General features: G+C 50.0%; 1 protein-coding gene across 2 annotated transcripts in view; it reads right to left on the bottom strand.

Moving 5' to 3' along the window:
• Positions 1-20,458: 20,458 nt before the first annotated feature.
• The window catches only part of OLFM1 (olfactomedin 1), a 29,718-nt gene continuing 23,186 nt past the window's right edge, over positions 20,459-26,990 (bottom strand). For both annotated transcript variants that reach the window (XM_005141117.4, XM_034067463.1), the window contains exons 5-6: positions 24,994-25,100; positions 20,459-22,212 (exon numbers count right to left, since the gene is read on the bottom strand). In XM_005141117.4, the coding sequence (XP_005141174.1) occupies positions 21,538-22,212; positions 24,994-25,100 (782 nt within the window). In that variant the 3' untranslated portion in view covers positions 20,459-21,537. The remainder of the gene's footprint in view (positions 22,213-24,993; positions 25,101-26,990) is intronic.

Below are 26,990 nucleotides of genomic sequence, written 5' to 3'. Positions count from 1 at the left end.
GCTTGTTAAAGTGATAGAGCACCAGACAGTTCAAATGATACAGCCTTGTGTGACTGCGATACTTAAGGACTCCTGTTCCATCTCTATCACAGGCTTTAGCAGCTATGATTCCCAGCCCATCTCCTGACATTTACGTGGTGCCATATATACACATACACAGGCACACAAAGCTTGTATCTAAGGCAAAGCCCTGGAGCTGTGAAGCAGCAGCTCCTGCTGCTAGAAAGATCCCAGGGTTTCTCTTAAGCATCAAGTGCCATCAGAATGTCTTGTTATCAACTGGGTTCTGTGCTGAGATCTTGCTCAGCTCCAAGACCAGGAAATGGATGGAATCCTTCCTGACCTGCAGCGCTGGCACAGGCGCGTTCCCAGAGCAGGCACAAAGCTCTTCCCTGCTTGGCAGGAGTCAATCATCAAAGCCAAAGCTCACCCTGCCTATGATGCCTCATGGTACCGGCAAAACACTGCTGTGCCTGCCAGGCTGCAGCTGCCTGCAGCAGCACAGCTGCTTCTCTTCCCAAGCAGTGGTCGCATGCGACTGTTAGGGCTGGTGTAGGCCAATAGCCTGCATGGGAAAGAGTGGCCAGTTTGATGCCTTCTGCTCTGGAATACCCCCACAGCTGGAGTGCACTGGTCCTGACATCAGTGTGCAATGTCCTGGAAAGCAGCGCAATGAAGAGAACAAAGTATGCAGGAGAGAGAGGCTGGGAGAGAAATGCACAGGGAACAGTCTATTGATACCTGCCTGTGCTGCCATTGGCTTCAATCAGCACTAATAATCCCTCACTGTCAAGAGCATATCCATTCACCCTCTAATCTTAAGTTATTATTATAATAAGGGTTCTACTACGAACTGCTGTGAGCAGCATCCTTGTCACTAAACCTGTACCTCAGAACAGGAAACAGACCAGCAGAGGATCCATCAGCAACACATGCAGAAGCACATTAACCACTGCACTGCAAAGCCCTTGACTTGTCATAACATATCAGGTGTTTCATTACACATCCTGCCAGAGCTGCAAACACCAAACCCCAGCTACAGTGGGAGGGAAGAGCAGCCTAAAGGGGCCAACACCTGTTAGGGAAATAGGGTTTGTGTCACTGCTGTCCATCCTCAGGACTGGAAGAAGCTGTTCCCTGTGAGGGTGCTGAGGCGCTGGCACAGGGTGCCCAGAGAAGCTGTGGCTGCCCCATCCCTGGCAGTGCTCAAGGCCAGGTTGGACACAGGGGCTTGGAGCAGCTGCTCCAGTGGAAGGGGTCCCTGCCCATGGCAGGGGTTGGAGATGGAGGAGCTTTGAGGTCCTTTCCAATACAAACCAGGCTGGGATTCTATGAATGAGCTCACCTCCTGCTTGGAAACTTGAGGGTCATTTTTTCAGGTGGCTGGGAAACCAAGCACCCAGCTCACAAGGTGTGGAATCCATGATGCACATCAGCACCATCCATATCCAAGTCAATTTTGTGCACTGTTTTTCCTCTCATTACATTAATTCCATCTTACAAAGGAAACCATCACATCCTTTTCCTTTGAAGCCATCACCACTGGGATGCAGTTCTACATGTCACGGTGCTGGAAACTCCATGCCAGGACCAGAGGAGCAGTGCAAGTTAATTAAGACAGAGAGGAAGAGAGATTGTTGTTTCCCTGGTGAATGAATCAGTTTCCCAGTTACAGCACACTGATGGGTGGGCAGAGAGCTGGCGAATGGGGCAGCGCAGGGGGATGGATGATGAGCTCAAGACTCTATTAAGCAAGTCAATGGCCCAGGCACCCACAGACTTTGACCTCCCCAAAGAGCATCTTTGTGCATATTATCCAGCAAAGAGAATGAGTGTGCGAATGAAGTGTCCCTGTGTTGAAGTAGGAGGGAAGAAATGGTTAAAACCCTTCCCACTGCCACCTGAACCCCTGTGCCAACCTCCCTCATCCCACAGAAGCCAACCACTCACTTCAAGAGAGAAGGAGCTGGGAGAACACCCAGAAACCTCAGCTCTGGGTCTTTTTGGCCTCCTGCACGCTCAGCTCTGTCCTAAAGAGCTGCTGTTTATGTGCATCAGCTGCTTGTCCTCTGCGTTTTCCTGTCCTCGGAAGAGGAGGCTCCGAGCTTTGGTTTAAATTCATTATTGATAGTTAAATAAATAAGCAATCAGTGCAAAAAGCCCTAAAACACTTTCAAGCTTAATTTAAAGGCCCCAGTCTAACGTTTGCAATAATCTCCTGACTAGATGCAGGAGCTAAGCTCACGTCAAACACCAGCAGCAGATTAACGAGTTGCCAGCACAACTTCCCGATGATAGAAGGCAGCTCAGGACAATTTACCATTGTTTAGCCTAATTTATTTATCTGCATATAATCACAGCGCAGCCTTAGGGGAAACGCAGAGGGGCAATAACTGGAGCTGATTTACTTGTATTCGTTTGCTCTAAATAGGAACAGAAAATAAAAAGGTGGAATATCCTACAGAAAATCATTCCAGAGAATAAATAAATCTCTTTGGGGGGGGAGCCAAATTTGAGCTCTGAGTTGCCCAGAAAGCAAAGCAAGCAGCAGCCATCCCCGGTGGCACCAAGGAACTCGCATTCCCATTCCCCCACTGGAAAGATCCATTCTTTTGTTCAATAAATCCACTTTATTGCTGCTAAAAATGACTGTTTTTACTGAAATGCCGCTTTCCAGTTAAAATGCCAACCCGATCTGGAAATAACAGGGCAGGCCCTGCCAGTGAGGAGCTTGAAAAGGTTAAAGTCTAAAAGCTATTTGGGAAACACGTGGCTACTTCTATGGGAAAGAAAATGCATCATTTTAGAGGTGAGATGAGAACATCTGGATCCCACAGGCAGCCAGGCTTGTTGTTGGAGGCAAGCAGGGAAGATGCATCCCTTTACCTGTAGCAGGCTCGGCAGGAAAACAAGAGGCTTCAGGAGAATGGAAAAGCTCATAATGCATCAAACCTGATTTGTTATTTAAACACATGCTTTCACTAACGGGTGCTGCTGCACCTTGGAGCTCCTTGAATCCCAGGGAGCTGCCTGCACACATCCTGCCATTGGGGTGGATATTCTCAGGGAGGGTTCAAGAAAGGATGCACCAAACTGATCAGTTTGGCCTTGCCTTGCTTCTAGCCCGGATTAACCTTAGGCTGAGAGAGACCGGGGCTGTGCAGAAGCCAGGGGAAAGCAGGAGGTGATGCTCTTAACTGCAAAGGTGGAAATGTGATAAAACCATCAAAAGAATAAGAGATAAGTTGTAATTTTGGATAGTAACTTGTACTGAGCTCCTGCCTGCAGGAACCTGCCGTGGGAGTATCTCATTGCACCTGAGCTGGAAGAGATGCTGTCAAGGCTGTCACCAGAATCAAGAGGAGGACCAGTGCAGCAGAGCAGTTCTCATCTCCCCCAAGCCTTGGTGGGTTTGATTCTGCTGCCACAGCAAATCCTGCATGTGTACAACAGAGCAGGACTTCAGGAGGAGCACTTGGCTTTCTACACAGAAATAAGTGGTCTTTAAACAAATCAGACTTCAAAACCCGATCATTTCCTAAAGCCTTTTCTTGCTGCCCATGTAAAGATTTCAACCCAGAAGCAAGTTCCCTTACCTAATTCCCATGTCACTCTTCTCTCTATCCCTCATTCAGCCCCATCTCAGCAAAGCCAGGATTTGCCTCCAGCTTTTGGCACCGTCCCTACTCACTGTCCTCTCCCACAGCCTTGCTGGAGCTTCACTCCTGCTGCATCTGGGACCACTGTAAATGCTTTCAGTGTAAAAGCTTCCAGTGTTTGTTGTTGTCCTTCCTTTGTTATCCATTTAACATCTTTACACATCAAAGCAGCCTATTTATAGTCACCTTCTCCAGGAGGACCCAGCAGCTCCTTTGGCTATAGCAGAATCTCTCAGCCATGGGCCACATCAAACAAACACACAAACTTTGTGCTGCAAATAGGGCTGCTCTTTTAACTCGGGCTAGAGCTAAAGCTGAGCAGGAGCAAGGAGCCCAATTCTCCCAGGGATTCTCCTCCTCGGATGTGAAAACAGAGAGTACCTTGCATCTTGCTAGCGCTAGACTCAGCTTTCAGTTCGTTCTATGGCAAGAACGGGAAGAAGCATCTCACCACCAGACTGCAACACTGAGACTGCAGTTAAGGACTTCCTTTCTGTAGGGTTCCTTGGATTGCCTGGGCCTAATTATCCCACAAGATGGACCCAATCCCATCCCCAGTGTCAGATGCCCTGTGCTAGGAGCACTTAGCAGAGCCTACCCTGGGACAGGTCTATCTGAGCAGGAGCACATCAGCCACACAGCAGGGCCCTGAGCAGTGCTGCCATGTGGGATTACAGCATTCCAAAACATTGAGTCTCATTACAACTTCTTTTGTCCCACACCAGTGTTAAGTCTATAGGGAAAACATTCCCTCTGGCTCTTTGCTTTAATGGAATATGTGTATCTACAATCTGTTTGACTAAAGCTCCAGCAGGAGAGCAGAGCCCTGCTCAGGCTGTGCAAGTGCTGCCTCTCGCCTGCATGTTATCGACTGTGGTAGTCACAAACACCGGGAAAAAACAGGAATGCAAATCCCCAGCAAGCTGCCATCTGTCATCCCAACCATCTGATGGGTGCTTTTCCTGGGCACATCTCCTGTGCTGCAGGATGGGTGTCCATCGGAACAGGGCAGCAGCCTCTCCTGCTCTTGGTATCGCTGCTCCATCCAGCAGTTACAGCTGGCTTGGCTCTTCAATATTTGATCAACCTCTGCCACCATCTCAAATCCCCAAGCAGTTTAACTCCTGCTTCCCTAAGTCTACCGACATGGAAAGTTTACCCTGAGTGATTTCCAGCCAAGATGACTCAAGACCAAGTCCTCAACTGAACTCACTCAACAGTAAAGCCCATTTGAGCTCCCTTTCCTGCTAGTAGAGATGAAACAAAAGGGCTGTGCTCTCAGACGGTTCAGTTGAGCACAGCTGATCTCTACCAGTGGGGTGCCTGGCCCCAGCCACAGACTGCTGAAGCTTTGCCAAATACTAATATGTGCAAGCATACAACTGAGGCTTGTGATAGCCCAGGGCCCAGCAGGAGAAACTAGTGGTCCAGGGAGGATGTCCTGAGAGTTAACACCAAGCTGCTTTTGAGTGTCTGAGACACTCACTGGAACAATAGCATCCTTGTCTCCAAAGCATCCACTCCAGCTAATGCCTAACACTGGGTCCAGGGCAGGAGTTAAAATATCTGTATTTAGACACATGGGTTTAGTAGCCATTCTTACTTTAACACTGCCAAGGGAAGCTGGGCTGTGCATAACACAGGCTGTTGTTTGTGGGCTTCAAGCCTGGTACTGCACAGACTCAGGACCCTTCCTGGATGCCCAGAGCCTGGAACAGAGAAGCTGTGGCTGCCCCATCCCTGGCAGTGCTCAAGGCCAGGTTGGACACAGGGGCTTGGAGCAGCTGCTCCAGTGGAAGGGGTCCCTGCCCTGGCAGGGGTTGGAGCTGGAGGAGCTTTAAGGTCCTTTCCAACATAAACCATTCCATGATTCTATGATGGAGGCACCTTCAAGGAGTTCTAATTCATTCTCTACCACAGCCTCCACCAACAAACCAGGAACCCAGGCTCCAAACAGCAAATGCTGATGAAGTTGTGCCCTTCAGACCAGGGCCTCCTGTGTTTCAGCAGTGGTGGGTACCCATCCTCCTGTGAGGCACTCACAGATGGCCAGAGCTGCTTCAAGAAACCGAGGAAGGGAAGCAAAGCAAAGAGACACAATCGACGTGATGCAGACAGAGGATGCTCCTACTCACCGGGATGCAGGGCTCCTCCCAGCAGCAAGCACCGGCCTCAGCTGGTCCCAGGCACTGCTCCAGCTCTAGGTCTGAGGCACCCTCCACCCAAGGGAGCTGCTCCCCTCATCAGGGGGTATTTATGGCTTTCAGCTGATGGACCCTAATTAGCTTCGTTCTCACCTGGTTCACTGCTAATCCCTGGGCCACTCAACCCGTGCAATTAGCATCTTCCTGGGGGGGAGGAGGGAGGAGGAAGCCTTGGCGCTGAGGTTTAACCCTTTCCAAGCCAGAGGGGATGCTGGGAGACCACAGCCCTGCCCTCCCCATGTCCTGTAGCACTGGGTGCACCCCTTGTCCTGAGGATGGCTTCCTCTGCTCGTTTAATTCAACCCTAACAGCTTCAGGTTCAGCACAGAGGCTGTTGAGATATGGTAACTCACCAAGCCCCCATAACACAACCCCTGCAACCATCGCCTCACATCTGGAGCACTGCCAGCAGGCAGCAAGGTGTCTGATCAGCTCTGGCAATCCACAGGGATGCTTTAGGGCACCCCGAGTCATCTAATCTTTAGATGTAATTGATATGCACATGTATACACGTATAAACATACACGTACCTACAGACAGCACCTTTGTCTCTTCAGCTGGATGTTAACATGAAAGAGAGCACCCAGAACCCACAGCAACCGAATTCCCCAGTTCCTCTTGACAGTTCCTGAGGACTGGTTTTACTGGGGCACTTGTGGTGCCTCCTGTGCTGCAGTGTCTGCTTGGTCACAGACAGGCAGATCACAGCTGGGATTCCCTGGATGGCAGAGGGAGCTGGCTGGGAATGCTGAGCTGCTATTCCAGAGTGGTTCTGCTCCTCAGGTTTTCCTTGAGTAACCACCTACAATGTAGAGGTGATCAACAAGCAGGTGAGATGGCCCAGGAAAAACACACAGCTGGGAATGGACCAGCATGTCTGCCTGCTCCAACCTGCATTATGATTCCACATCATACTTCATAATGACTTAACCCTCTGGCTGTGTTTTCACTCCTGAAATACAACATCAGCTGCTTTGCCTGGTTCCAGGCATTAAAAGCACTGCTGGATTTGAACTGTAATCCTTGATGCACAAGTGTAATCCAAGCAGGACTAGTACATGTGTGTGTAACTGCCCAAACCACCAGATTAAAGCAGCAGCATCTGCCTCAAAGCAGCCGCTGGAATTCCTGTGTGAGGACATGAAACAACTCCCTGGTTGAATTTTCATTTCCAACTAACCCAAATCCCCACTTCTTATCTTCATACATGGAGGATGACAGGGAACCTTGTGCCTGTGCTCTCCCTGCCCAGCACACCTGCAGGATAGGCAGGACATGAGCCCACATCCCCAGCCTGGCTCCCATGAAGGGTGCAATGAAAGGCATGGAAACGAGGGGCTGGTTGCTTGGCACTTCCATCATTCCCCCAGGTTTCAGGTTGGCAGGAGGAGGAATGCGTGAGAGGAGCGTGGGGAGGCTGCAGGACTGAGGGGAACAGCTTTCAGTTATCACGAGCCTCAGACATGGTAATGAAAATAGCATCCTGCTGAGCTGCAGGCGACCAGCAAGGACCAGCAAGGACCAGCAAGGACCAGCAAGGACCAGCAAGGACCAGCAAGGACCAGCAAGGACCAGCAAGGACAGCAGCTTCCCAGCACACAGCAGCCTGTGTGTGCATGTCCTGCCTGCACCCAAACCTCACTGGGCTGCAGAGGAACAGCTATGAAAGAGGACAAATTCCTCGAAGCAGAAGGAATGGGACTGATGTAGGGCAGGTGAGGATCTGGCTGCTGGTGTCCTGCTCTTGCTGGATCCGGATGCTGGTGGCTGTCACCTGGACCGTTAGGACCAGATGCCATCCCTCACTGGAGGCATTCACACATAGCTCACATTGGAAAGCTCACCTTGCAGGATGACAGGGATTGCTGTCTGCTCCAGGGTTTATTTCTCCCAGCTTGGAGGTTGTAAGCTGGGGCCCTGGAGCTAAGCTTCTCTGTTGTTGGAGCACTGTCCCCTGTCCGAGGGTAGTGGGAAAGGACCCGTTTGCACACCCTCATCACAATCACCTCCTGTCTTCTTGCCTGTGCTCCTCCCAGCACCCTCATCTGCAATTTTCCCATGTTTCTGCTCTGTCTCCCTGGACCATAAATCACACACTGCAGGAAGGCGAGCGGGGCTGACAGAAGACATCAGCAATAAGTCAGACAAGGCAAAAGATACCATGGCAGCAGAAAACAGGACAGTGCTTTAATAATAGCATCTATTTTATTTATCATGCTATCTAAAAGTTCTGGCTGGCTGTGTCTCAGCACTCTGTGCCAGGGGACAGGACAACTGAACATAATAAGAGCTGACCTGAGCTGTTGCGGAGAACAACAACAAAAGACAATGAGGAAAGAGCCTGAACGTTAAAAAATCATCTCAAAATGCAGTTGTTCTGTTATTGCCTTCTCTCTCTCAAATCTCTCATGGAGGATACACACGGATCCAACAGCACTGCTGGATCTGTCTCCCTGGTTGGGGTTAATACCTGGGATGGTGTTATTGGGCTCTTTGTCAGACCTGGTATTGTTATTTCCACTGGGGTCAAATGGGTGTGAGATACTGCCTACATCTCTGCCTACCTACCACTGTGATCAAGAGTGCCCAGCCCTGGTTTTGACCACCCCGAGTGCTTTGTGATGGCAACCAGGCTCCTTAAGCTTGCAAACCTTCCTGGAAGGACATGTTGTTGTGTTAACCCCACATGTCCTTCCTCAGGCTGCGCTGCTGTCTGGCACACAGCAAAGTGGAACAGGACCTTCTAAATATAGAAGGGTTTTTTCATGGCTGCAAGAGGTGAAAACATTCTGCATTTATCTTTGCAAGGGAGCATCATGGGGATTTCATAATTAAACTGTGCACATCCAGTTGCTATGGAGCTTTTACCAGTCCCTGTATCCATCATCCAGAGGAAAATGGGTCAGTGTAGCTCTCTGCAGGCACCGGTTCCCAAATCTGGTTCCTCCCTTGCAGACCATCCTTTGAGCTCACTGCTGGTGGAGGCAGTCATGGTTTGCACCAGCAGCATCCTGCAGCTCCTGGCATCACATCTGAAACACAGACAAGCCCATGGACGTCTCCACCGCACCACAGCAACGTGGCTGCTCCAAACTCGGGCCCTGCAAGGACCCAGTACAAAAATCAGCCTCAGTTTCCCATACCTTCAGCAGTGTCAGTCCCAGATTTCCAAAGGGGAAAAGCAGAACCCAGCCTTGCAGGGTGCAGTGCAGCTGCTGCTCCTTTCCTTCATTCCCAGCCATAGAATCCCAGTTCTGAGTTTCGACAGGGATGTTCTACCTGGAGATAGCCTTTTTCTACTTAATTTTCTGTAAAACCAGCCGAGAGCTCTGCCATCCCATGAGGGATCCTTCGAGAGGGCTGGTGTGGCAAATAAAACACAGCCCAGACACTTCCTCCCTACTGCTTCAGGAAAAACCCTGTGTTTCTTGATCCCCTTTAATAGGTTTATGTAAAAGGTCAGAGCAGTTGTGTCCTCCCGGCATCCAGGAAAGGAAAAGGCAAACCAGACAGCCCAGCAGCTGTCCTCAAGGTGGGTTTGACCTTATCAGATGTAGGCAGTGCAGGGAAGCACATTAAAAAGGTGCAATTAGGCAGATGCCTGTGAGACCGGGACAGTGATAACTCCTGCACAGCCAGCATGAGCCCGTGACATGGGCTGCAGCAGCATCACCTCCACCAAGTGCTGAGTGATGGAAAGCAGTGGGGTGTGTGCATAGATTACAGGTTTAATTAGAACCTCCCAGCCCCCTGTTTGGAGCAGGCAGAGGGAGGTGCTGTTATTACTCAAGTTCAGTGCAAGAACTTTCAGATCTCTGCTTTTTTAATCAGTCAGATCAGTGGGGATCAGTGCTTTGAAGCCGCAGAAATGCGGTTCTTGGCAGGCAAGGTCATCCCAGGAGCAAGTGCATCAGCTCGCTGGCTCCAGCAAGGGACAGCACCTTCTCCTCCCAGGCATGGAGAAGGCAGCATCCCCAGGGCAGCAGAGTGGGACCGACACGGTCCCTCTGCAGCAAGGCAGGGGTGGGCGAGGATCATTGCCATTATTTCACTATCTGTTGTGTTAACCTGAGGACAGAGGCACTGTAAAAGCCCTAACCAGCGCTGTGTGAAGAGGGGAGAGGCCAAGGGAGCTATTTACTGACAAACACCCAAAGCTCCTGGCCAAGGTGATGATTTATCAACCTTTTTATGCCGTCAGAAGAAATAGCCGGGGTGCTTCAGAGGCTACAGCTCAACAGGCAACAAAGGCATCTGTGGGGATGTTAACAGCAACCTCTTGAAGATGAAAAGGGGACATAAAAATAACGACTGTAGTTCTATGGGAAGGTGAGAGTTCAACAGGGAAGAGGTGATGCTGCAGGAGAGACTTAACCCAGCCTCAGCCCCTGCTCCAGCTGGGAAAACAACTCCAGCAGCAACCAGTGGAGGAAAGATGGGGATGGGCGGAAGGAAAACCACCAAACAGCTCCCAGCCCATGGGCTCTCGTTAGCTCCCTGCTCACTCCCGCTGCAGGACGGAGCTGGGAGCTCCCTGCAAGTCCTTTTAATGAGGCTCATTAAAGGGCAGGGACTGGCGCCGCGTCCTGCGGCTGCAGACACCAAGGCTTTGCCATTAGCACCGGAGGGCGCCGGCAATTACAGCCCCGACGGCAATCACCTGTTTACTGGGTTTGCTGGGCTTTGGTTCTGAAGGGGGGTGCAGACCCCACACAGCCATTGATGGAGCTGGAGGCTGAGCCCTGCTCCGAGTGAGGTTATCAAAGACTTGATGTACCCCGGACACAGCTGAAGGGCAGGGAAAGAGAGAATCACCTCCTGTTAATGTAGAAACAAACACTGCAACAGAGAATCCAACCCCATTCTGTCTGATAGCTTCTAACCAAAGGGGCAGTCCAGAGGGGGGAGGAGGAAAAGCACATTGTGCAGTTCTGAGGTTTTCCAGCGCTGGGCTCCTGAGCTTACACCTCGTACATTTATTTATACACGGGTGACTTAATTAGATGTTCTTTTGTCTCAAGTGGCAGCGAGATGAATCAGCACTCTGTATACGTGCAAGGTCTGTGCTCAGGACCAGCTCCCAGCACCTCACATCCCCATCATTCCAAAGGTCCTGGCAGGGGAAGGGGGCTCTGTCCCCAGACCCCAACCCAGTGCTGTGTTTTCTCAATGCGCCCTAGACAGCCACTGGTTCAAAGCAGGGGCATCCCCCATTATCAGTTACATCTCAGGCTGAAGAGACCCAAGCCCCAACGTGCCCCTGGCAATGATGGGCTCAAGCAGAGGCAGAGGGTGGGGAGAGGACTGGAGCTTGTCCTGCCTATCCCTCCCCTCTCACCTGAGGAGCTCACCAAAGATCAGCTGGAGCTCATGTTGCTGTACCTTGTCAGGCAGAAAAGCCAGAGGAAGCAGAAGAAAAGGCTTCTTGGGATTAATTTTGGGGTTTTTTTCCCCTGCTTTTGCATGTCCCAACTCCCCAACCCTGCAGGCACCAAGGAACTGCTCTCACCTTTCAACATGTGTCCTCTGAGGAGCTGGGGAGAAGCTGCTCCTTGCAGAGCTCAAGTCTTTTATCCAATCCCTCATTAAGGAACCCAGATAAGCATCTGTAACCAGTCCAGCCCACAGAGCCCCCCTATGGACCTGGCTGCGTGGATTCAGTGGGCATTTGGGTCCTTCAGGGCCGTGTGTGAATGCCCCATCTCCTTTGGGCAGGACCCTGGGGTAGCCCATCACACCACAGAGCATGGGCAGAGCCCCCAGCACGTGTCGGTGCTGCAAAGGGGCCCTGACTTCCACACTGAGTTCTATCGCACTGATTTTTATCCAGCAGAACTGGTCCCTGCTGTTTTATAAGCGAAGCCCACGCGGTCACGTTCCAAGTGATGCAAGGCTGAATGACCAAGTTTTACACCCAGAATCTGGCTTCATCTTTCATCAATGTTTTCATATAACGTTGCCAATATCATATTATAAAGAAAACGCATGACTCTGTCAGCCAGATGTCTGCGCTCCAGTATGTGCATTGGCAACCAGCAATTCCTCCTGGCTCCGGAGAGGTGCTGCCCACCTATTCCTGCTCCAGGAGCGCCATGGGTGGGAAGCACAAAGCAGGTGCTGATGCCCAGGGCACGGAGCAGGACACAGTGATTCTTCCCAGCTTTCACTTGCTTTCACTTGGGCAGGATTCTTTTGCTGGCAGATGGGAGTGGGTTGCAGTATTATTTGATTACTACCTATTTATGGCAGTCCCACAATATTCTGTTCCACCAGGGCAAGAAGCCGTTTGCAGGGGGTTGGACATGTGAGTGGGAAGTCGTCATGAGTTGCTTTTCTTCAGCCCAGTGGTTATGCAAGAGAAGATGGAGTGTCCGACCTGCAGCATTCGGCTGCAGAGATGGGTCTCTTAGAGGGGCAGGGATGGATGTGGCATCCTCAGCAGTGTCTGGTGGGACACAGTGTCCTGCCTGAGGATGGAGGTGACAAACCACCATCCCTGCACCACTCAGCACTTCATGGGTGCTGTAGTCTGCTCCCATCTCTTCATTGAGCCTAGCTTGCTGCCAGACTTTGCTACTCCAGATGTAGATGGGTTTAGGGCTTAGAAAAAAGCCTCTTTGCATCTGTATTTTCAGTGAGAAACTGTGATTTAGCAAGGAAAAACAGAGAGATAAAAGCCTGTCTAACCTGGCACCACAGCCATTGCCTGCTGAACTCCCCTTGCAAAGCAGCCTTCTGCAAGCAAACAACTCCATTACAAGCAGGTAAATGCCTCCCCGGGGTAAAAGCTCCAAGAGAACAGTCCCTCCTCCAGCACAGGAGTGAATTCAGTAGGAAAAGAGCTTCCCAGGCCTTTGCCTGGCTCTGGTTGTCCCCTGAACTCCCAGCCCAGCGACTGAATCCCACTGCTCATGGGAGGGTTTAGCAGGGACTTGCCTGGCTCCAGATGTGACACTTCAGAGCAAACCTCTCCCTGTACCTGGGGCTGCTGCTGTTATTGCGTCCACAGCAGAGACAATATGATTGGTCGAAGGGTTCTTATTTCCCAGTGGTTCATCCAGTGCTGTTTGTGTGGGGAAGATAAACTGTCTGATCATCGCCCTGTCTCCAATCGGATCATATCTTCAGTTGCTCTGTGGTGACAGTGACATGGTGACATTTTGGTCTGCTCTGATACAAATATAACAACAAAAAGAGGGGAAAGAGGAAAGGCACCAAGTGCAACTCTGGTGCTAACTCCAAAATACCATCATCCTGGCCTTTCCTTGGACACGGATGCACACATACATGACTCTGGAGTCAATGTGACGGCTCGTGTGATGTTATCTGCATGCATATAGGAAATTATGGGGGTTCAGAGTGGTCCATGCATGCTCCCAGCTTTGCCTGCCAGGGCTGCACAACCAAAGCAGCATCTTCTCCTCAGGCTGGGGGTGCTCGGGACGCAGATGGGGTCACACACTTACCTGTTTGTGATGTGGCACTTGGTATGTAGGGCATAAGCTCCCCAGAAAACACTGAGAGGTTTTGATGCTGTCATTAAGCAAAGGAATAGCATGACCAGATGCTCTGAAAGGACTTCTGGATTCATCAGTGAACAACAGAGCAGCCACAATGATTAAACATATGAGATAGTGAAAGACAACAGAGGATTAATTTCAGCACTTCATTAGGGTACCTCTAATCTTCCCCTTCATCATAATCTTCCTTCTCTTCCCCTCCCTAGGTTGTCCACATGTGCTTCCAGAGACCATCCTTCAGGGAAGAGGGAGGTGTGAGATATGCCAATGTTTATTTTAACAGCTCCTTTTTTAGGGCTCTGCTGTGAACACGCTCCTCCTGTTGAATGGGCTTGTTGCTATGGGATGAAGTGATCCACCTTCCCCAGTTCTGGACTGTTTCTCCTCTCTACTTACACTCAGCTCTCATTCCTTGTCAAAGGACACCCTTGGGTGCAACAGTGCCTTGTCTGTGTGGTCCCACAGAGTGTCCTACCCTGCTCCTACATCCCTGCTTCCAAGGAATTAACTAGCACCCACTGGATTGATGTTCAGGCTCCTGCCATGAGGAGGCAGAGCACGGAGTCAGGGTCAGATCAGATGGGTGTTTAACAGAGCAGAGCACTTCTGATACTGATATAAGAGATGGGAATTACAATATTAATTCTGCATTTAATAGTTAAAAACACAAAACATATCAGAGCAACACTGGACTCAGGCCTGGCAGCCTGGCTCAGCACCGGCAGCTACTGCAGCATGCTATCAGCAGAGAGCATTGCAGCTCCTAACACAGTCCATTAGATACCATCACCCCCAGGACAAATGCCTTCCTGACCCTGAGCTGACAGCCACCGTGTGCGAGGGCTGATTGCCCTTCTGCAGGTTTTATCCCATCTGGTTTGGCTGCAGAAGCTGTTTTTATGCCAATGGCTGGAACGTTTCACAGCTCTTTACCCGGCTGGGGCTCCTGGCCCTGGCTCCCAGCCGGGACCAGCAGCACCACACTCATCACCACTACAGTGAGCAGGAACATCTGGCAGCGGCAGAGCAGCCTCTTTTCACTGGCATTATGCTAACACAATAACCATGGCTGGTAATTTAAAGTCTGACAGTTTCTCCTCTGCAAAACACAGGTTTATGGAGTTTCCAAAAGAAAATGTTATGGCTAAAATCTGGGCACTGAGCCCTGCTCACTCAGAGCAGCTCATCCTCTGCCTTCCTGCGGCTGCGGCTCTGCTCCAAGCACCTGCACTTGAGTGGTAACACGTTAGGTACTTCTGGATGCTCAGCAGGAACCCAGGATCTCCTCCTGCAGAATGGCCTGTGCTTCCTTCCCAGGAATGGGTGGGATGTTGATCCTGAAGTCTGCAGGGGGCCAGCACCCAGACCTGTGTCCGACAAAGGAGACAAGCACTCAGACCTGGCCTGGTAGCATCATCACCATCTCTGCAGTAGCAGAGGATCACAGCGCTGGGTTGCTCCATTCACTGCAAGCCTTAAATGCCTCCGGCCACTGCTGCATCCATGATTTGTGCTGATTCTTCAGGGGAAATGATAAAAAGAAGAAATGTGGAAGTCTGGAAGCATCTCTCAGCTGCTGTCTGAGCACCACAATGTGCTGTGCTGCCTGTGCATTGACAGCTGAAGGCTACCAGCTCTTGAGCACTGTGTGCAAAAGGATTCCTGGCTTGAGAGCACAAATATTTATGCTCAAAGGCAGTGGGCCTGACCTAGCACCTTTTCCTCAGGCTGACCTAACAACTAACACCTGATTGCAGGGCACACCTGAGCCTCATTCCTCAAAGTGCCATTGGAATTCCAGCTCCCAGATCCCACTCCGTGTCCCTGGGTCCTTCCCACCATGGCACTCCAGATCCGGCCTTTCATCCTTCCCTGAATACATTCACCCCCAGGTTATCCCATGCTTCTGCTTCCTCATCCTGCTTGTCCTGCAAAGCAGAGCCAAGTGTGTGATGCCACCAGTGTTCTCCCTCCTGCAGCTGAGCTGAGCTGAGCTGACCTGAGCTGACTGCCCTATACCCATGGCCAGGATCAATGGATGTTCCTCCTCAGCTCCTAATATAAAGCCCCAGCACAAAGACCCAGGCTGACCCTTGGGGCTTCACACTGTAGAATCACAATAAAACTTTAATTGAATGCCTCCTTCCAAAGGGGACCCCCCCAAGTGAATGTCAGCTCCTCTGAGCTACCCTTCTCAGCCCCATTATGTCTATGTTATTATGGCAGCCACAGCCAATGTGATGGGGAAAGGAGACTGCTCAGGCCACGGAGAGGAAGTGTTTTAACATTCATTCAGCGTGACAGTGCCCTCGTGCAATATGGCTGGTAAATGCTAAATTGCCACAGATGGCAGATTCGTGATTCCTGTCCCCGAGGTCCCTTGCTTGTGTTGCTGGGGGCTGGGTGTGCGTGCTTCAGGACCCACATTGCTGCTGCAGGTGTGCAGCTGCTTGTAGACACCTTGCTTTTTGGTGCTCAAAAAGTGCAAAACATGGGGAAGTGTTCACAGAAGGAGGGGAAAAGCGATGCTGAATTGATGAGGTCTGTAAAAGCCAGCTCAAAAAGCCATAAGGAGGGTGTGAAAGAGCTCAGCCTGCATCTGGCAAGAGGGAGCTCATTTGTGGCAAAGCAGCCCCAGAGCTTGGAGGATGCTGAGGGGCAGGAGGAAGCAGCATCCTCTGGACATCCACAGTAGCAGAGTGGCTGGAGGTGGCCCTAGGCCCCTGTCTGGGTGTCAGAGCTGATGCTCTGGGATGCTGCTTTCCATCCCAGACCAATGCTTTTCCTCAGGGTCACTCCAACCTCCTCTTGGAGGACAGCAGAGCCCTGTGCCTGGAACGGCCATGGAGAATTCCTTATGTAATCACTCCCTTCATGTCTCTTTCCATTCCTTTTTCGGTTTTATTTGACAGATTTGCTTAGAAAACAGCGTGGGAATACAAATGACATGTTCAGTACAGAGCAGCTCATGGCTTTACAACATCCCAAAGAACACAAGCACCACATTATCACAAGTCATTGGTGCAGGCTGAGATCTAAAAGTCCAGCGCAGGTCTCTCTGGCACGGAGCTGTTTGTCATGGCTTGCACTGATGCCTGCTCCCAGCTCTGTGTGCACCAAAGCCACTTCCCTCGGTTGGCTCCCCTCGGTGATACACATGATTATACAACAGACCCTTAATGGCTGTGAACTTATACAGCCTGATGGACCTGGGGACCATTTTACAGGAGGAGGATGTTTGGGGTTAGTTAAAGCTTTGTGAGCCGGTGCCTGTTGTGCTGCAGATAAGCTGCATCCTTCCTCTGTACTCGTTGGATGTGATGTAAAGGTGACCATCCCTTCCAAATGGCTTGGGAGCCATTTTTAAGAAGCAAATCACTGAATCCCCCTCCAGGTCAGCAGAGCCATTGCTGCCTCCCTTTGCTTCCCTTTGGCTTTTGGAGATTGCAGGAACTGCTCAACCCTGGGGTTGTCCAGCAGCCACCCACCTCCTCCTGGCTTTGGCCACTACAGTAGATCAGGCCATAGACTCATTGAGGTGGATCCTGCATGGCTCCGTGCTTCATAGGAGAGACCCATTTTTCTTCTGTGTCCGTATCTGGGAGCTGCATTCCTCCAGCTAACAGCTTGCACAGCACAGTGGATATAATCCATGCCCATCTGGCTTTTATTTATTCATGACAGGCCTAATCCTGCAGCGCTGGGAGGAGCTGAGCCTTGCAAGCTCCTTATTCACCCCTGAGGAAACAGAGGGGCTCAGCACCTACTATTGTGTAGGAGCACATCCAGGATAAATTAATACAAAGAGAGATGTGTACATTTGTTTTTACAGTGCTGTAAAAGCAGAGTTATTAGGAAATCAGCTTGTAATTGCCCTCTTAATGACTCTTTCCCTTCTGCACCCATTCAGAGGCATCTCTATTGTATCAGGTATGAAAAGAGCAGCTTCATTGACATGGTTTATGACTTTATTAAACCCAAGGAGTGTACATGAGGAACTACCAGCTCCCCAGCCTCCCTCCCCAGTGAAGGAAGCCTGTGTTTTGGGGCAGATCCAAGGCCATTTGTCAACACAAAGTATTAACAGGCTCACCAATCCTAAAAAGTTTTAATTGGGAACTCAACCAAGTGCTTTGCAGTGGTTTAATGCTCCAATATGGAGCTCACAGATAATGAGGAGCTAATTAAGGGGCCAGGATTCATTTTTTCATGATAACTGTCTCCATATGGGCTCTGCATTCGGTGCTTGCAGAACTAATGAAGGTCACAGGAGGAACAGCAAAGGAAGAAAGGAACATTTATAGCTCTCGGTGTGATGATGCTAAGCAACAGCCAGGATTGCTGCCTGGCTTTTGGGCCAGGTGCTAAGCTTCATTTAATTCAAGGGGACAGTCTGTGTAAGCACCAGAGCTGCATTTCACAGCCCACTGCTGCTCCCATGGGCTTTGCCACCGGTAGGGAAAGATGAGCTCCTGTATGTGAGCCCCAGGATCCAGGGTCTCCCCAGTCACACACATTGATAGGCATGGGCTGGAGAATGACAAAGGGCCACACTGCTGAGGTGCTGGGAGCTGCTTTGCCCATGGTCTGAGCTGACACCGTGCGCAGCCATGCTGTATTCATGTCTTACCATGGCCAAAACCTGGGGAGGGGTCCTCTGGGTGGGCACAAGGGCTGCAGGGAATGGGATTGTCTCAAAGGATAGAAAAGGACCATGGTTTGGTGAGCTGCAAGAATGAGAACAAACCCCAACAAACACCCCACACATCCCAAGGCAGGTGTGAACCAGCTGGAGAGCATTGGTTCATCTGACTCACAGGATGAAGGAGCAGCAAATTGAATCCCTCCACTTACAAACGGTCCTGATTTCAGCTGGCATAGAGTTAATTTTCTTCCACAACAGCTCAGCTATGGAGCTGGGACAGGGATAATGGAGCTGGGAGCAGAACCTGGTTCCTGCATCAAACCAGAAAGCTCACAAACATCTACTGCAGTGCTTTCAAATTAATCCCTTGTAAAATATTAACAACACATAAACACACATACAAAAGTGTGGTCAGATGCTTCTCTGAAGTATCTCACTGACTCCCACAGCTGAATTTGCCTCATGCACCAAATAGGTAAATCACAGGCTACAGAAAGCAATCCTCTGGGATGTGCTTGTCTTTGAATGGCTCATCCACTTGAAAAGTAATACCTACCATTAAGTATATGACCATATGGCATCCATTTATAGAATATTGCACTACAGGCAAATAGGAGCAAGGTACACCCCTGAAAGTGCTTTTCTCATCTCATTAACTTTGCGTCCATGTTACAGAAAAGCTTCTCTGTCTTTGTTGTGTTCAAGGACGTTTTGTGCTGTTGAGTCTTGTCTTAAATGAATTGCACTAGGAAAATGAGAATCTAAATGTAGCAGCGCCCAAAGCAAACAGCATTATTTTGCCTTTCTGTAATTCAATTTATTTCTGCAGATCAATGTTTTGAAGCAAACGTGTTCTCTTGTCCTCAGATCTTACCTAATGACAAAGTTGACTTTGGGCAATTTGGCACAGGGAGTGCTCCGGTAGCAGTGTGCCCGGCTGGGCTGGTGACACATTCAGGTGATGCTCTGATGTGTCTATGTGAAACATCTCCCCAGAACCAGACAGATGAGCTGGGACAAGACTCACTAACACCTACAGAGGTCTTAGAGAAGAACTGTTTGGTGCCATACAGCTCATGGATAGGGACAATAATCTGCACCAAGAAGCAATTCAGTGTGTGGTACCTGACACCAGCCCTGGTTCAGAACTCCAGCAAGACTGTGTGAGCATCACCCCGGTGTGCTTGAGCTGCTGGGCATTTCCAGTTGCCTGCAAAGCCCAGCCCTGCTGTAGTTATCGGCCCCTGTCTCATCGACTGCAGCAGTAGCTGGATCCAGCTTTACCTCTGATAAACCCAGCGTGCTCTCCTTAAATGGGTTGGCACTGAAGAAACACATTAATTAAATAGAAATGACTGCAGGGGCCTTACAGCTTTTTGGCTTAACAGATTTCTCTTGCGCATTGAAGATCAATACTGCTGCCAATAACACCATGGGTCTCTATCCCCCTTTTTTAGCCTCTTGGAGGGAAAAGCATTGCTATATATTGAAAACCTCCACAAACCTGGCAGTCCAGAGCTTTGGAAACACGATATGCAGCACAGAAATGGGTCCTCAGAGAGCTGTCCCCATTCTGGATACAGCCAACATTCAGGAAGAGGAGTAATGCTGACACAGGGCAACCTGTGCAACTGGCTCAAACATCTGCATGTGGAGGTTCATTCCTTGATTGTGGTTTAATCCAGCTGTGGGAAACCACAGATTGGAGCATTTCAAGGTGTGTGCTGCTGTACTGCAGCATCCTGCAATGCTGTGAAGCCCCTGCTTTGGCAGAAACGAGAGGAGTGATTGCATTGAGTGCTCAGGCCCCAACAGTACCAGTTGTTCATCAGAAGCATCACTGTGCTAGCTGCATGAAATGGAGGTTTTTGCTAGCATGAGATTACAGCAAAATCAGGATGAACAGCACTCCAAGCATCTGAGAAGGCAATGATCTGACTGCACCCATCAGTCCAAGGCTCCGTGTCTCCAACTCTAATAAACATGACAGACAACACCATTTCCTCCTGTTGTAGTCCTGACCTGAATGGCTGTCACCCCCGACCCCACTCACAAAGGGAAGAGGCTGAGCAGAGCAATGCCAGCAGCCACAGCCCACACCAGCAGGCAGCAACAGCCCTACAATCTTCTCTCCTTGAAGGAGTATCCGTGAGGCAATCCCACTGCAGGAGCCCTGCAGAGCAGAGCCAAACCCTCCATCCTCCCAGCCCCAGCTCCTCACTGCCAGCCCCCCTGGCAGCAGTTGCCCATCAAGGGGGTTGGAATGAGGTGATCTTTAAAGTCCCGTCCATCCCAACCATTCTGTGATTCCATGAATACTCAATTCAAGGTGTAAAAGAAGTCAGGATGACTGCTGAACCATTACCCCCAATCCCCTGCACTAATCCCTGGTACCCCTCTCGGTTCAGAGAAGACAATGATCAAAGCAGGGAAGTCTCCTAATATTTTTATTGTTCCTTAGATAACTGTGGATAGTACAAAGTTTTCCTCTTAAAAAAAAAGTAATTACCTTCACGTTTCCATACCCAGGGCTTCCCATGGGCACCCGATGCCACAGGATTTCCACAGAAGCCATTTCCAACCACCATAATGCTATGTAGATAGTATAACAGTAAGAGAATATTCCTGTAATTATCAACATGAAATTGGTTATCTGTGTATAAGGGTGAACACTGATCTGTTTTTTTCTTTTTAGAAACAAAACCATCATTTATTAATCCAAACTACATCATTGCATTTACAACATTCATTGCATAAACTGGACATACAAATTTTTGCCACCTCTGGTAAATAACAGACATACATTATACAATATATTTGCTGAATACATAAGTTCAAACAATATGGGTACAACAACTTGTTCATAATACATACTTAAACCATCGTGTTTAATAGTTACTAAGACACAGATCCATGAGCTACTTCGGGTCTCAGCACAGTTAATCTAAGTGACAAGAACACAGTTGAGAGACAGTAGCTGCAATGGAAGGCGAAGAAAACTAACCTGTGATAGGTCTTGTTCAGACAGCGAGCGCTCCTCACGGGTCAGCTTCTTCTGCTTCGAGATACAAATCACACATCCATCACAGCTGACCGGGACGTCGGGGGAATGTCCATGCAACCCACACACAGGAGAGAGCGAGTCTCCCAAGGATGAACCTTCAACAGTCATTGCCTTACTTTAGTATGTACTATAGGTTTGCTATCGGAACAGAAACAAAACAAAACCCAGACTGAAGTGGTTCTTTAAGTGCAGTTCCAGCTGCAAGTACATGGTTATTCGTGAGTCTATAACACAGGGCCAGACTTCTAGAAATGTAGAGGTAATGCTGATCTGTCGGGTTTATGCTGAATAATCCTCCGCGATGTTGGTCTTAATTTTGGCAGCTGTTTATATGTTTACTTATTTAAAGAGTGCTTTCTTGACATTAGTATTTCCTTTCAGATTCATTTCTCCCTTTTCTTGCCTTTTCGTTTCCTTTCTAAATCAGTTTCTAAAGAAGGATGGACTACAACTCATCAGACCTGATGACGTGGAAGAGGGTGACATTGTAAAGTATTTGGTGCCCGTTGTTCCAGGCATAGAGGGCCCGATCCTTGGGGTTGTAGTCCAACATGGAAATGTGTGAGTACTTGTTTTGGAAGGGGATGTCGATGTACTCGTAGGTGGAGGCGTTGGTCTGGTAGGCATAGTGCACCTTGGTACCCCCCGAGTAGCCGTTGGTGACATAGAGCGTGCCGCAGATGATGAAGGCCTCCCCGGCGCTGCGTTTCGGGTAGCTGGTGTTCCAGGTCTGGAGGCTCTGCAGGGTGTTGGGGTCCAGCTTGCTGATGACGATGTTGCCTGCGTTCTGGTTGGTGGCGTAGACGGCCCACAGCCCGTTCTCATCCACCATGAGGTCAATGTCCGAGTGGCCACCCCAGGCGTAGTGGTACATGTTGTTGTAGCCGGCATAATCCAGGCTGCGTGTCTTGAGAATGGTCTCTGTTTTCAAGTCAAACCTGATAATTATGTGGCTTTGGTATTTATTGAAATAGATGGAGCCATTGTAGACCACTTGACCGGTGCCTGACCATGGGTGAGGGAGACGGTGGGAGGTAAAGTTGTCAGTATTCATGAAATCTGCCATGGATTTATATTCACGGACAAAGCGGTTGTTGTGGTAGCTGTCCATGTACCAGACCTGGGCGAGCAGCAGAAACACAGGGGGTTAGCAAACAGCAGAGACGTACCTGAGCCCTTTGCACATCACCTGAGAACTGAGCGGGGAGCAAAACCCAGAGCAAGGCCTCCAACCCACTGGAAAATGCTTTGTCCATCACCTGCCACCTTCACCCAGAAATAAACCGAATTCTTGGAACCCCAAATTAGCCAAGAAATCAACAGAACAGCAAAGCTTCCCCAGGGGTAACCTGCTATCCCCCCATAACATCAGAGTTTTTTGTTTTTAACATGCCCCTTCCAGAGGGCAATTAGCATCTCTGGTTAGACCCAGCACATTGTGTTGATGCTGCCCTTGCTTCCTGCAAGCCCCACTGTGGCAGCACCCAGTGAATTATCCCAGGTGCTGTGCAGAACTCCATTAATGTTGCATGCAGAAGCTGCGGATGTAATCGCTCATTGTCAAAGAAATTCAGGCAAAGTCCATATTGGTTTAAAAATCACACACTTCTGCATCAAAAGCTTAAACCAAGGCCGCTATGAGAGACAAAGCCATCAAAATCCTGCTATCAGGAGATGGGGGAGATTTTAGATCATCATTTAAGTTCCAGTTCACTAGGGACACTGTCTAGACTCCTGAAACAAAAAGCTTTTGTCATATGAAACCAATTCCGAGGCAAATGGCCAAGCTGTGCAGTTAGTATCAAGAATATCCATTCAGTGAGCGATGTTCTATATGCAGTTACTGCCTACAGATAAAGATAGCCTCTTTCCCTAAAAGCTGGTTAGGCAGGAGAAAGGTAAATGAAGCAGCAAGAGGGAAGCCTTAAAGGATGCAGATTTGGGTACTGCTGTAGCCCAAACTTCTTCTGCAAGTAAACCCATTGTAAAAGCCAATAGTGCTGTCTCTGCAGCATGGCTGTCTCCAGGGTCCCTTAGGAGAGGCATTAGGAGACATTCACACGCTGTGTGTGTGCATGTAAAGACTTTTGGCTGCTGTATTTGAAAGGCCAAGTGGAGTCTGCAACAACTTTGTAGGGAACTTGAGCCCTCCATGGTTCCCCCCCTGGAAACACTGCAGAAGGGGAAGGAACAGCTGGCAAAGGGCTCTGATCCTCACACTTCCCCTGCAGCTGGAGGGTGGATGCAACAGCACCAGAGAAAACCCATGTGCTCCAAAGGCCACAGCAGAGATGTGCCTGCAGCCTGAGAGAGCTCCTGCTCCAGGATGTGGTGCTGGGGAGTGCTCCTCACCTAATGAGATGCCTTCAACTGAACCAGCTTGGGAAATAACATAAAACCCCCAAGTAAATGGATTGTCTCTCTCCTGCTCCCATTTTATTACCTGGGATTAAAAGAATTACACATGCCAGTGCATTGTGCTTGGCTTTTAGAGAGGCAAAGAAAAGCTCAAAAGAGCAGAACCCCATGTTAGAATGCTGGGGCTGCAGGGTGCTAGGGCCCAACAGCTTTGGAGAAGCAGGGATTGATGGATGGCAGCATCTCATCTCACGAGCTGGCAAGGAGCAATCTCCTCCTGCCAATACTCGTCAATACCAGCACTCAGCATCCACTCTGCTGTGCTCCCAGTTGTGTTCAATGATCTCATGACATGAACAGATTAATCTATGAACCATCAACCACCTCCTGGTAAGTGGTAAGATGGATACAATATCCTGCCCACCTCTCCTCAACATAGTGATGAGGGATGCAGCAAGCACAGACTGAAGGGGACAGGTTTGTCCCCTCTCTCGAGCAAGACAAGACAACGATATGGGTAAAGCCTTCCCATCCCACTTCTGATCAGGATCTTATTGGTTTAATAACTGTAAAATACGGATGTGTCATATTGGGAACCAGTGCCAACCAGTTTGCTGCTGGTTCAGAGAAAGAGCCCAACGCTTCAAGCCACTGCTGCTTCATTGCTGTGCATCCATGGGCAAATGGAGCCACCCTCGGGGTGGCTTCTTCAGAGCATCCCTCATCCAGAGCATCCCTTGTCTGCTCTTAGCTACAGAAAACTGATCACAGGGCAGAGCTCTCAAAACAGGTGCCCTGATACAGCCCTCGCTGGTGCCTTCACCTTCTGATGAAGGATGCTGCATGCGGGAGGGAATTACCATGCAGGCAGGCTCTGAGGTTTCTGTTTTGTTTTGCTGCCTGCAATCCTCAGCAAACACTCTGGGATATTTTCCATTCCATCAGTCATGGGAAGCCTGGATTGATTTTCAGCCAGTTATTGGCCTCCTACCTCCTTGGGATCAAAATTGAATGGTCTGAATGGAAAAAAAAAGACCCAAACAAAGCAAAACAAATCTCTCTCTGGCTGCAGCCAGTTAATTCCTCACAACAATGAAGGAGGAGGATGGAGGACAAATGTAATCAGATACATTACTGGAGGTGCTGGCAGCAGAAGAGCAGCAGGGACCAGGTCCCTCTGCTAAGCCCTGGCTCCGTCCTGGCTGACAAACCCAGCACTGGATTTCTCCCTGCCATAAGGGGCACAGACCTCGTGGTGACACTTCTGAGACCAGGCACACTCATCACTGCAGTTCTACCTGCCCTGGGAAGGGACCACTGCATGGGGCTGCTCAGCCCCATCCTCATTCTCATCCTCCCTGTGGGATCCTCAGCCCCATCCTGCTGCAGAGGAGGCCAGCAGAGCCCTATGAGATGGCCTAGAACCTTCCAGAGGTTTCACAGGGCACAACCTGAGCTTTGGTGCTGGGATGTAATGAGTTTTCAATGACCACAACCACATCCCTGGAGGTGGAACACAAAGATGAAGCTGTCACAGTCTTACCTTGTTCTCTCCCTCAGGAGCCAGAGGGTCCGTCATCCACGATCCGAACCTGGACCCCGAGGTTTTAATTGTGATGGGATCACTTATTCCCGTCAGCTTGCCACAAGCTGAAAAAGAGTGCAAGGCTGGTGAGCACCACGTCAGACCACACGGCTCCTTTGGGGGGGGGTCTTTGCCAGCCAGCCCCGAAGCCCCGATGAGGGGCACTAGAGCCAGCCACCACTCACACCACACCGCTCTGCCCCACTGCCAGGCAGCTCTGGGTCTATTTAGTTAGAGGTAATCAGGCCTAGAGCAACTGTGGGATGCTTTTGTTTGTCTCATGCCTCTCAAGAACCAACTGTCCTTATCACCCAGCCCCAAGAAGGAGCCTTCCTGAAGCAGCTCTGCTGCTAACGTCACAGATAGCAGATGATTCGATGACTCTATGAGAAGTGTTAGTCAGGGTCGAGAAGCCAGGTAGGGAAATTAGCTGAATGCTCTGCTCATTTCTGCTATAATAGAGTGGGTGCAGCTGACATAAAGACAGACGTGCCCATTCCAGCCCTGCTGGAAACACACATTTGGTACAGGTTATGGAAAGGAGAGAAAAGGAAAAGGTGGGAAATTAGGGGCAATAAAAGCTCATCCCTGCAAACAGCATTTACCAGCCTCTGCCATCCACCTTCCTTCCCTCCTGTGCCTGCTCCCTTCGGAGACACAAGTGAATTCACCATCCTCCTCCTGTCTCCTGCCCTCTTTGAGAAGGAGAAGCCTCTGGCAGGCTGGGGCAGGGTGCTGGGATGGGCTGGCTGCTCAGGGTGCTGGGTGTGCAGGATGAGCTGTGCCGTGACATGCAGCACACACGGCCCTGGGGTTCAGCGCAGGTACCCAGGGCAGGGGCTGCAGATGGGAGCCCCAGGAGGTGCTGCTGAGATGGGTGCCAGCTCAGGACAAGGTCCTTCTGCTCTAAATCATCACCTTGAATCATGGAACAGTTTGGGTTAGGAGGGACCAGTAAAGGTCGTCCAGTTCCAACCCCTGCAATGAGCAGGGACACCTTCAATCCGATCGGGTTGCTCAAAGCCCCAGCAACCTGACCTGGAATGCTTCCAGTACACACAGTCCACAATATCTCTTTGCTGCCTTTCTCCTTAGCCTGTTCTCATCTGACCCTTTATATTCCTGATCACAGCCATGGGACACATCCACCTCCCTCAGCTCTGAGCTGTGGCCAAAGGGATCACCTTATCCTGAGGCATAAAATAGATGAAGTCATTTTTGATATACACCAGCACAACGTGGCCATGGGGACCATCAGTCTTCCCACAGCCTTCAGACACCAGGCAGATAAAGACAGATCCCACTGGAGGGCAGGGAACTTCCCTGGCCTCACTGAGACGACATTTGGGAGCTTATCCTCCTGCTTTGTGCATTCAAAACCTCCCAGCTCCAAAGGAGAGCAAGGTACTGACAAAGGGATGCAATGGGTTACCATAATAAATGCTTAATGCCTTGCAAACCCCCCTAGCAGAGCACCAGCCTTCCTCTAATCACAGCTCTGTTCAGCGCTGCCTGCCGTTATCGCTGCTGTTACTTTATCTCTTCGATTTCCCTGGAGAAAAACGTTGGATAAAAGCTCATTGATTTAAACCCAAAACGTTAAAGCAGCAGCAGCCGCTGCTGAGGGTGAGCTGGTGCCTGCAGTGGTGCGGCTGCAGCTCAGATGTCTTTAGCTGGAGGCACATTCACAGCGATGCTCTTACACGGGGCAAGGTGTTTCCTTTCTTGGTGTAAATCTACCACAGGCACTCAGATGCCAGGGGGAAGTCTACAATGGATCCTTTAAGGCCTCTAATTAGAAAGCATGACCTGGTGCTCATCCACGAGTCCAGGATACAGGGAAAGCCTATGAGCTTCGGGGCATACATGGAGGATGTGTTCTCATCCCAGATTCCCTGGACCTGTGGCCCATGAGGTCCTGCAGGTCCCTGCTCCCGGAAAACAGCACAAATCAG

Source organism: Melopsittacus undulatus, chromosome 11, assembly GCF_012275295.1.
Source record: "Melopsittacus undulatus isolate bMelUnd1 chromosome 11, bMelUnd1.mat.Z, whole genome shotgun sequence".
Taxonomy (NCBI): Eukaryota; Metazoa; Chordata; class Aves; order Psittaciformes; family Psittaculidae; genus Melopsittacus; species Melopsittacus undulatus.
The sequence above is the reverse complement of the archived record's forward strand: the minus strand, read 5'-3'. Positions and strand labels throughout refer to the sequence as shown.